Genomic DNA, 11992 nt, shown 5'->3' with positions numbered 1-11992 from the left:
AAAGTGACGAATAGGCTCTACATCGCCCCCAAGCGGCTGGACTATGAATCACAAGTACCAGTACAGTAACTTATATTTATTCTATGTATTGGTGGACTATTCAAATCATTTACTTAGAACAGTAGTGATATCACTCTATAAAAAAATACAAAGTCATACTTTAGTGTATAGTATAAGTAATAGCAACAAAGCAGAAAACTAGTCAAAACTAAATGAACTCATGCAAAATGGCCCTAATGTATGTTATATCACTGGGTTATTTATTCATATTGAAGTATTATGTACTGTAAGCAGTACTTTAATGTTGCATTTAATCTAGAACAATGCATTTTATGTTTAAAACGGATCACATTTGTATGTAAAATCTAGTACCATAAAATTGTATTTTAGTACAGTGCATGAGTACATGAGAATACTCTCCATCACTGATACGGTTTGCATGTAACAAAAAAAGAAAGGAAATGTGACATGTTTTGTCACACCTAGTATTGGAAAGTCAAAGGCTACTGTTCCTCAACTTTTGATTTACCACTTTTAGATATTTAAAAGATCAGGATCACATTCCTCAGGTTATTTTTTTTCCAGTTCCATTACTTTAACTGTTCAGGAAACAAATACCAGAAAACACAAAGTGAGACAGTAAAGCTTTGAGGTAAAAATACTTTTTAATTACAGTAAAAATGTTACCAATGTTTATTATGCTAGAAAAGACACTGGCTTTACACCTTGGTGTGAGGAGAAAAATACAATTCATATACCATGGATACAACTCAGGTGGTCAGTCAAACAATTACAGCACCTAAAAAAGTATGAACACAAAAATGTTCTCACATTAAGATGTTATTCAGCATTGTTGTAATTTCATTTCATTGTAGTCTGAGAACAATGTAACAAGGTGTGCTAATATACACCCAAGGAAACCCAACAAGAAAAAATGAAGCTGTATGTCACAGCCGGTCTGTCAACGCTGATGTAAAAGTACAGTACAAAATACTTGATAAGAGGTGTTATAACATGAGCATGTCTGAAGCAAAATTACTGCACATTCCCTGAATGAGAAAAGAACAACAGACATGAATCATAATGTCTTTGCACATGAAACCATTAAAAGAGCTGACCAAGTCAATAAAGTAAAACATTTTTTAAAAAAATTAAAAAAAACCTTTTCACTTGGGAAAGATGCAAGTTCACTTCCATTAAAACAATTAGAAATCAATGTTTATGTCATCTCCAGTGGCGGACATCCCCATGTGGTCTCTCACTAGGCTCATCTCTGTTCTGAGCTTTTCATTTTCCTTTGAACAAAAGAAATGCAAAGTTAATCGAAGTGATGTGGTAACAGTCAGGACCAGAGAGAAACATTCTTTGATCATAGCGGAAATTATAGTTACCTCTTGAAGTTTGGTGTTTTCCTTTTTCAGCTTCACCAGATATTCAATCCTCTGTTTGTGGTTCTTGTGCCCCACAAGTTTCCCATTCTCCTCTGACAGCTGAACATTCTGCTTACGGAGAACCTCGTTCTCCTGTAAAATAGACAATATATCAGTGTTACAGGCTCGAGTAATCAGCCAAGTGACAGAAGATTAAAAGGCAACAATTTTGATAATGGATTAAGTAATTTTTAAAGGAGTAAAAATACAAACATTTTCTATTTCCAGCTTCTTCAACATAAGGATTCACAGCTTCTCTGTTTATATCACCGTAAACTGAACAACAGTCCTTACTCACAGTAGATATTTTGACATGTTACAGAAGGAAACAGTAGGAGCCACGATAATAAATTAATGTCTGCTTCAGTTTCAGGGTCCTGGTATTGTGCATGCTTGGTTATTGTCACAGTTTTTTGAGATATTTAAATAAAATTGAGCCAATCGTTAATTTTATTAGTAACACCTGTGCTTTTCCTACCATAACAAGCTAAAATGTCTGACAAAAAGCTTAAATGCCAACTTGTATTTGAGGAAATTTTAACAGGCTTCTTTCACTAACTTTATAATATTTTATAGACTAAACATTTAATCAATACATTTAGAAATAGCCCTAATCAGAGCCATTATTATCAGTGCTATGTTTGCAAGTTATTTGCTCCTCAAGCCCTTGCCAACCATACATGCCTAAGTATAACTGTGTACAGTCAACCAACTTGGCCTGAAATGTCCTTAACAAACAGTTGTATGGTGAAATGCACAACTTTCAACATTGTCCACCCAGCAAATATGGCAGACAATCTAGCGTCATGCTTATTATATTGTGTCACCTTACTGTCATAATCAGGTTTTTTTCCAGAGTAAAACAGCATTGACCAACTCCAACCAGTAACTCATTAACAGATGGACTAGGGGCTATATACTTGAAAGCTACATCATTCCATAATGTTTTCTTTAGTGAAATATATATTCATCTAGTCGGGCTCTGACCTGAATAAGTTTCTCTTCATCTTGTATCCTGTGGTTCACCTCTCTCAACTCGAGACAGCGGTTTCTCAACTCAGTGGTCAGTTCCTGAACACAGGTTTGAGACTGGGCCAACATCGCCTCCTGCGCCTGCAGTCTGATCCACAGAGACAAAACAAAAATAATAAAGACAATTTGTCAGATGTCAAGCATTAACAAAGGATCAGAATAACTTATAGGTCCAGGAGCTTACCTTTTTTGAGTGTCGGACATCTTCTGCATTATTTTGCTCTGTTAATGTGAGGTAAAAATAATAAATTGTTTATTTAATAAAGAGGAAAAAAATACAACCAAAAAAGATAAACAAATACAAACCTTCTCTGCTCTCTCCTCCTGTAGCTCTTTATGTAAGGACTGCTTGATGGCGTCATTCAAATCCTCACTGAAAATGACAAGATAATATTATTAGTTTCACTTATGCCATCAATAATGGATGATCATATGTACGGTAGGGCAGTGGACTGCTGAATGCGTGGATCAATAAACTCAACCCATTTTTATTTCCATTCTGGTTCTGCTTGGTGTAAAACTGGTCAACCAAAGCCTGGATCTCCAGTCGGACCATCTCTTTCTCAGTCAGCTGCATCTGAGGACAGAGAAAAAACACCATAGTTAATTAAGACCTTAAACCTTTTTAAATTTAGTAGTCTAGAGCAGAAAAACAAGACACTAAACTAGTTGAGTCTCCTACAACCCTGCTGACTGAACATTTCAGCTGTAGATTAATTTAACTTTGGGACAAAATATACCTTAAGTCTTTGGATCTCTTCGTTCTTGGCAGCTCTCTCGGCGTTCAGCTCTGTTAAAAGAATCTCCATGGACATCATGGAGGAGCGGCGATTCTCCAGCTCCCTCTCCTGGCTCTCTAGCACTTGGGTCAGGCCCCTATTGAAGCTTCCTGGAGTGCAGGGTGTCTTGAGAAAAAGAGAAATTAAATATGAGTAAAAGAAAGGCCACACCTGCTTTTTCTGTGAATGCAGAAATAAAGAACAAATAGACAGACAAGGCATACCCGAGGTAATGATTTAGGTGTGACTGCCAGCTCAACAAGCGGTTTCAAACTTCCATTTCTGACAGTTCTTTCAACAGCTTCTTGCTGTTTTTGCACCTGGTACAAAAGGAGAGTCTTAATATTTAGTCATTTTAAATAGATATTGGTCTTTAAGTTTTTTTTTACCTTACTGATTATTTGTTGCTCTGTGTTGGGTTGATAAAAAAACAACTTCACCTTCTGCTGTAGATTCTGTATCATGATGTCCTTCTTTGCCACTTGCTCTTGAGATGATCGGAGGAGGATGTTCTGCTCATCTAAGACCTTAGTGAGTCTCTCAACCTCCTCAGTGGCATAAACAACCTCTTCCTGCAACACCTCGACCTGAGGACAGACAAACACATTATGTATATTATAGCTTTCGTCTAATTTCTTGTTGTCTACAAAACTGGTCAGAACATGAATTACTTCTACAAAAATCCACGTTTAATGTCAAACTTACCTCTATTTTGTTGGATGCTACACATCTGTCTAAAGTTTCTTTCAGGTCACAGATTTCTGTCTGCATCTTAGAGTTTTGCTCCCTGAAATCTTCCCTTTCAAGGCAGGCAGTATTGTACTTGGCCTGGAAGAGCAATGAGATACATACTATGACAAACAATGAAGCTATTTAGGACAAATACAGGGTGAAATAGGAGGAGTGAAGTACTGTGATGTCTTTGATGTCTTCCGACAGGTGGGTAATGGTCTCGTCCTTCTGGCTCTGCTCACAGCGGAGGACTCTGGTTTGATTCATCAGATCTAAGACAACATCCTGTAAAAAAAATACACAGGTGGGATTCAGGAGGGTAGCGGACACACTGAAATTAAATTTGAAGAAATACCAAATGGGAGAGAATTATTCACTCAAGCTTACCTTGTCCTGTTCAGTCTTCTGTTCCAAGCCTTTTATTGTTTCACTGGCCGATTTGAGATTTTGCTCAAGATCGACAATTTTTGATGCCTTCATAAAAACAAAAATAGACAATCAGGCTTATCGACTGAGCTGCAGTTTTCTGTTACGTCAAATATATCTAATTTTTAAACACGCATATTGTTCTTACAGGGAGTCCACAGGTACCACACACTCAAATGTAATGCTTTTTAAGACATTCAAGATAATTCTAAACCACACGCCAAGACTGATTTTGGAGAAATCGTGTTTTTCTTATTCAAGAACTGCAGTGATGTAGTATATATATGGTCCCATGCAGAGGTAGGATTTATGCAGGAATATGGTTATTACAGTGAGTTGTGTTAATTTACATTTTGCCACCAGGTAAGCGCAAGTATAAAATAAAAAGAGAAGAAAGAAAGAAAGAAAGAAGTGCAGTGGGAGGTTTAAAGATTTGTAACATCAGAAATGTGGAGTTCACACAGAAGGGTTTGACTCATTTTGACTAACTTTAAAGATGGATAAATTAAATTAGAAAATGTTTGTGGCGTTTAAGAATTTGCAAGAATATTCAATTACTTGTAAGTCATAATATTTATAAAATTAAACCTAAGACATTTAAGGAACTGCAGACACCCATCTTAAGACTGACCTGTTGTTGGTTGTGTCCTGTCAGGTCTGAGACTTGTTTCCTAAGCTGTGTATTCTGCTCCACAGTTTCAATAAGTTCTCTGAGGGCATACACCAAGGTCACTCAAATTAATACAAGAGTTATTTTAAAAGTTTAAAACTGGACACAGACTGGTAAAACTCACTTTGATGTACTTTCTTTGTTTTCTCTTAACTGGGAGATGAGGGTGTTTGTATGCTCTTTCTCAGACTGCAGAGAATTATTCAATTCCTATAACAGAAGCAAAAACATATAAGATTAGAAAATATAGACAGTTACAGCCTACAATTAATTGACTTGATGAGTTCACTAACCGTGAGCTGTGCTTTCAGTTCATCCATCTTCTGCTGCCCATCCTGCAGCTGCTGTCTTGCCTGATCAGCCTCAAACTTGGCCTCCGCTTGCAGCTGGTCAAATGAATCCTGCAGAGTCCGATGCTGCTCCAGAAGCTGCTCCCACTCCAGCCTGGGATGAAGACATGACGGTAGTTGTGGGCACATGAACACATCAGATCAAGAAGAGTCACAATTCAGAGGCGTTCGACTCATGCTTACTGGACTTTGTCAAGCTGGAGCTGTGTGCTGATCAGACTGTTGGAGAGCTGGCTCATCTCTCTCTGCTGTTCGCTATGGCCCTCACTCAGCTCATTCTTCACGGTGGCCAGCTCCTTATCGGATGACTGCAGCACCAGGCGGAGATCATGGATCTCACTTCTCAGCACTGAAGGGAGGGGAAAGAAAGAATTGAACGCGGCACTCTTGTCTCTACCTTCAGCTGACAGAAACTCCAAGATCAACAGAGGCAAAAATCCAGGCAGGTCGGTACAACACAAGAGAAAAATCAGAATATTACCTTCTGCAGCCTGCTGTTCAGACTGAAGGCTTTGTTGCAGCTCATTGACAGTTTCTTGCAGGTTGAGCTGATCCCTGTTCTTGTTAGCTCGCTCAGTACAGAGTAGCTGCATCAAGAATAATTAGGAAAACAGAAAAGTTCATATAGCTTTTTAAGTGTAAAATTAAAGCATATTTTAAGCACTTTCAAGGTACCAAAGCCTTTATTCTTACATCTAAATTGTTACTATACATGCAATTGCAAAAAATTAAGTTACAGAATTACCTCATCCTTGCGGTCAGACTCTTGTGACATCAAGGTAATCTGCTCCTCAAGTTTTGCAATCTGCTGCAAAAGCTTGCTGTTCTTTAGCTCCTCTTCGTTCAGCTGTGTCTGGACACGACTAGTTTGATCCTGATGAGAAATTAGAGAAAGTATGAGACAATGAGAGGACTTTGTGTCTTTCTTCTACACATATTGAAGGAATAATCCACGTTTCTGAACCTGAACTTGACGCAGTTCCTCAGTCAAGGCCATCTCGGTCATGTCTGAAGGAGGCTCCTCATCCCAAATGTCGTCTCCTTCACCGTCTGTCCCATTCAGGTGCTCAGGGCTTGAGAGAGGCACGAGACGGGTTCGCAGGTTGTATGCTTTGGTGGGCGTGGTGAGAATCTGGTAGAATAGATATTTGGAGGATACAAGACAATGATTTTTCACAATGCTTGTTAGAGTGAGATCTGCAGGACAACAAAAGTACACTGAATAAAGAGAGCTTATGGTTTGCCTCACAGTGATCTGAATACAAATTCAACATTTGCTCACCTTAATAGTTTCAACATGAATTCTGTTCAGCTCTGAGACTTCCTTGTTTTTGTAAGCGTTCGTGGCTTCCAAAATGTTTTCCAAATGCCTGTTGGACTTTTCAAGATATCTTTTCTCAGACTCCAGCTGAGACATCTGTTTCCTAGAACACAAATCACCATCCAAAAACAACATTAAGTTCTGCCAAACCTTCTTTATAAGCCTATAAAAGGCATTGCATGAAAAGATCACAAAACAAATCCACCCTTACAATGAAGATAAATATGTCTAAATTCTCTGATTCCAGCTTCTTAAATGTGAGTATTTGCTGGTTTTTCTAATTAATTTCCAACTGTATAAACTCCTACATCTATATGGCCTTATTGCACTGTACAGAAAGCAGTTACTGACAAAATATGTGTCTGTGAAAAGACCCTGTACACTGTGTGCTCACAAAGGTGTTCTAAAATTGACTGTTACTGGATTTCATGATGGGAAAAGGTCTTGGCATATATTTTTAGCTTTTGGACTGGCTTGTTGTTAAACATCTGCTAAGCTTTCCTGGATAATGCTCGTGTGAATCTGGTTTAAGAGTGGGTCCCTTTATTAAACACCCTCCTTACTTTGTGATTTCTTTGTACTCCTCAAAGGCCTGCAAGGCAGCTGTGAGGTCGGACTGTTTCTGAAGCAGCTGAGCCTTCAGCTTCTCAATTGTAGCCATCAAGACAGTATCTGCAGCCACAGAGGTTGAAGAGGTTCCTCGAGCTGTGGAGCAGCAAGAGTTTAATGATATGTACACAGGTACAGGATATAGTACATTTACTTGACCTTTCCTCTGATGAAGCCAATTATTATCCTACCCTCTGTAAGTCTTTCTGTCTCGACAGCCCTCTGGAAGGTCTCTTCTAGCTCAGCAGCAACTGTGGCTGCAGCCTCTTTAGCTTTCACTACTGATTCGAGGGAACGGAGCTGACGGTTCTCTTGTCTGAGGCCGAAGTTCTCTGCTGCATATCGAGTCATCTTTGGGTGATGTTCAACCTAAAAGGGTAGAAGTGTGCACAAGAAAAGCGGTGCTCAACAGATACAACATATAGGTTATTAGCTCAAGAAAAATGGCGTATACAGAGCATCTGATTTAACCATATTGGTCTTTTCATAAAGAAATTTTGAAGATATCTACCTTGGATTTTAACGGAAATAAAATTGGTCATTAGAATAGTCTGCAGCAAATTTAGATGGCATCAAAAGGATAACATCTAAACTTTCCATGTATCCACACATTATGCAGATACAGTCATCAACAAGTCATCAACAGAGGGTTAGGCAGTGATCAAAGTGTATTTTGTACCTGATCTCTCAAGATCTTTATCTCTTCTTTCAGCTGGTCAATCAGAGCCTGAGACTCCATGTCTGACAGAAAGCCTTGTCCGTCCTTTAGTTTTTTCTCCAGACGAGATATGTGGTCCTCTCGAAATCTGACAATCATTCGGCTGGAATGTATGAACTTGTCTTTCTGGTTCAAGGCCTCCTCAAGCAGAGCCAACTTCTCAAGTAACATCTGAGTGTGGTCAACATTACTGTAAGTTTACCTGAACAGACAGTGTAATTTCCAAAAATAAATGACAATGGTGTAAAAAAAAAAAAACAAACAACATTTCCCATACCCTCTTTTCCTCATCTCGCTTCCTCCACAGACGGACAGCAGACATAAACTTCCCTCTATATGAGACATTGTCTTGAATTTCAATGGATGGACCTGATGAGAAAAGCTGATTTATACTTGTGTAAAACAGAAAGCATTTGTTTAGAAACATGTAACATTACATGTTATATAGTAGTTTTATTTACTGTATTTAATACATCAGTCAATTCACTTTTGAAAGTGTGCAAATGATTTTTAAGAATGTTTTTTAAAAGGATGTGTTAAGATTAACATTTATTCTGTGTATCGTTACCCATGGGGAGTTCAGGTCCTCCTGGCGCTACATCTCTCCCATAGTCCACTGGCTGAGAACCCAGTGCCTGTGCAAGCTGCTCCTTCAGCTTCTTCACCTCAGCTTGTAACTGCCTTACATTTCCCTGTGTGTCTTCATTGATGATGGCCTGGCAAGAGAGAATAATTTCACAAGGATGAGATGACAAAGTGCTCTAACTTCAAAATCACTTGGTTAAGTCTGTTTTAACACAAAATAGAGCTGTGTTTGATACCTTGTTCTTGATCAGTTTGGCTCTCTGGGCAAAGTGCAAGGTAGACAGCGTCTCTCCGAAACACTTTGAACCAGGGTGCACATTGGCAATGATGTAAGTCTTTGCATTTCCTCCAAGAGAGTCCTAAAATGACAAACAACTATGAGTGACAATATCTATTCAAATTGAAAAAAAGGGCAAACACATCTTTGAATGTAGTATTAAAGACTTGAAGGTCAAGTACAAAAGATTGATACTTCCTATTTTTAATTTCAACCATCACCACCAGAACTTTTTCAGACTATAATTGGAATGGATATATATTTTACAATTTCTTTCCAAAACGAACATCAATTTTAGTAGACATAACAGCAACATGTAAACATATTTCAGGGAAGTTGACTCGACGCTGACACACAGCAAATTAACACATTCTCCACTGAAGCCACATCCTGCATTTGGAAACACTTACCCTGAGCAAGAAGGTGAGTTTAGAATCTCTGTAGCAGATGTGGCGGTTCTTCCCATTGGACACATCAACCAGTGCCATGATCACCTGACCAAGGCACATGAGGGAGCGATTGATACTGCTGGCCTCCTAAAATAGAAGCAATGCAGAAAACAGCTGTTGGCAACACCAAAATCACAAATGTAGCACCTCAGCAGGAAACTGAATTCATGGACGTAGCTTCACCTTGAGTCTTGAGCCTTCTGTGTGTGTGTCTTTCTGCCTCTCAGATCCTGCCAGATCTACCAGGTTCAACTGAGACATTCGGATGTTCACCACTTCATTGATGGACTCCTTGGACTCCAAAGTCATGGTGAACACTGCATGAGATCGAGAGGACTCACGATTCATGGAGGTGGAGGCCACTCGTCGATTACGCCAGCCCATAGACAGCACCTACGTGGTTTCAAACACAAATTATGTACACTCCAACAGCACATTTCTCAAGATGCCCCCTGCCCTGTATTCAATAAAGATACATTTAATGCAATCTAACAAGGCACAGCTCAACAGATAAACAATAAATAGCACACATTATATTGCACAAAATTATCTTTTTACTTTATGATGATCGACCTGGTTGCAAGCTATATTAGAATATCCCCATCCCCTCTACCTAGCTGGACATGAGGGTTACTATGCATTATAGTAGGTACAATTACCTTCTATGAGTGACAACAAGCAAGATGTTTATACCTGGTAGGCTTCAGCAGCCGAGTTGACAAACTTCTCCACAGCTCCCTCAACAAACACACCTTTCTTGATGTTCTCCCTGAGGAAAAGGCTGGCTGAGGCTGTGTCCAGGAGGTCATAAATTTGTTCATTGTATATCTCGATAAATGAACATTTGCAAAGAAAACTCTTGGACTGGCCAGACTTCAGGGGAAAAAAAACAAAGACAAGCACCAGATTCATTAGAAAACAAACAAAAAGTATTGGTTTAAAACCAAGATCCACATGGTGATGAAATGTTACAGCTTACCCTTTCCACTTCTCTGTTGATGAGGAAAAATATGTACTCAAAACTTCGTGGAATAACACCCCTTAGTTCATCTGTGAAGTTATCCAACTCAGACGGTCCTAAAGCAAGAGAGAGAAAAAAGTGTCACTACAATTAATACATTGCTGGATCTTAAAGAATTTGTAGCGATGTGGATAAAAGATTGTATTCTCACCAAGCATGGTGAATGTTTTCCCTGAGCCTGTTTGTCCACTGCAGAAGCAGAAGAGAAATCAAGTAATTGAATGGGTGATTGTGCCATAACATATTCCTAATATTATACCTTACATAAACAACAAAAAGACCACTTACTAGGCAAATATGGTACCATTATATCCATTCACGCAAGACTCAACAATATTCTTAGCCACACTGGAGAACACAGAGTCCTGTTGAAGAATGACAGATGAAGATCAGATTATTATTATTATTATTATACGTTCAAGCTAGTTTTACGCATGCCAGTTGTATGTTGATAATATACTGTGTCCTCCCACCTGAGATGTGTCCATGTCAGCAACATGATCATAGGTAAAGGTTCGCGGTTCTGGTTTTGAGAGCAGACGGATGGTGTTGGGTGAGGTGACGGTGAGACAGAGATTCTGATCTCCATCTGTGGTCAGCCCAGTACCCTGGGTCAGAGGTCGCACTCGCACAAAGACTTTGATAGAGTTGCTGTCACTGCTGTAGGAAATATAAATATAGATTAAAAATATAAGCGCTTGTAAACCATATAAATTGAGTTAATGATGTTGAGATAAATATGACCATAACATGTCAGCAAGTGTTTGTTAAAATAGCTGCCCATTTCGTTTGGAGGACATGGACATCTTTATACCTTGTAGCTTTTCTAATTGTCTATTCTCCTCAGTCAAAACAGTAAAAGCAAGTCTGAATCACAATTTACTGAGACAAGTGTCGACCGTACGTTAAGTACTATAGGCAAGCTTCAATTCATCAGTATACAATGTTCAGGTTAGCAACATAGTCCAACTTGTTGTTGCAAAGCCTCCTAAGGGTACATTACCTGGGAGCAAGTTGGGATGAATCTGCAGAGCCTGTAAATAAAACGACAACATTGTTATTGTTTGTTTACCTGATAGTGTTAGTTAAATAATGTTAGAAAGCTTAATCCGTCTAGGTAAGCTACCTAGCTTTGCGTGCTAAGGTTACATAGATACCTTCATGTTAAATTTTAGCGACAGCAACCATGTCTGTCTGTGGCATGTTGACAGCATACTACGCAAAGACTATACGAAACAAATATTAACCTGTGTTGATATGGGTTACGGTACCTTTTCCACTGGAATTCATTGTTGACAAGGAAATGTTCGACATTAAAAGGTAAAAATAACTTTCATCATAGCAAAGACAGACGACAGAGGACGCACTGTTTACATCCCTCAAAATTGGCGGGCAGAGAGCTGCCTCCACTTCTTCTTCGTCGTTTAATGTCGGCGTACAAACCAGCGTGAAAGGTGATTGTCGCCCCCTACTGTAGCGGAGTGTGCAGCATCATGGCTTTATGAGGGATTCTGAATAAGACGAGCTCATTCAAGTTCAACATTTTCTTTACAGTTAATAGCATCACTTATCAGCTTCTTTTTTGCACATAAT

At 38.9% G+C, this 11992-nt stretch overlaps 1 protein-coding gene across 1 annotated transcript; it reads right to left on the bottom strand.

Annotated features, from left to right (window-relative positions):
• Positions 1–646: 646 nt before the first annotated feature.
• Positions 647–11784, bottom strand: kif15 (kinesin family member 15). Its single transcript, XM_073482717.1, is given in 36 exon segments — positions 647–1240; positions 1242–1295; positions 1392–1523; positions 2418–2550; positions 2647–2684; positions 2769–2835; positions 2945–3039; positions 3203–3367; positions 3466–3561; positions 3682–3828; positions 3947–4069; positions 4154–4258; positions 4361–4447; positions 5031–5109; positions 5194–5279; positions 5363–5513; positions 5603–5768; positions 5901–6006; positions 6165–6293; positions 6384–6551; positions 6702–6843; positions 7304–7445; positions 7541–7718; positions 8029–8238; positions 8345–8436; positions 8636–8783; positions 8889–9011; positions 9340–9465; positions 9562–9771; positions 10072–10251; positions 10358–10455; positions 10551–10588; positions 10688–10764; positions 10873–11059; positions 11403–11433; positions 11671–11784. Coding segments are annotated over 36 exon segments (4173 nt in total). The 5' UTR covers positions 11714–11784; the 3' UTR covers positions 647–1219.
• Between the last annotated feature and the right edge of the window lie 208 nt (positions 11785–11992).

This window comes from Pagrus major, chromosome 16, assembly GCF_040436345.1.
Source record: "Pagrus major chromosome 16, Pma_NU_1.0".
Taxonomy (NCBI): Eukaryota; Metazoa; Chordata; class Actinopteri; order Spariformes; family Sparidae; genus Pagrus; species Pagrus major.
This window is presented reverse-complemented; position numbering and strand designations above follow the sequence as displayed.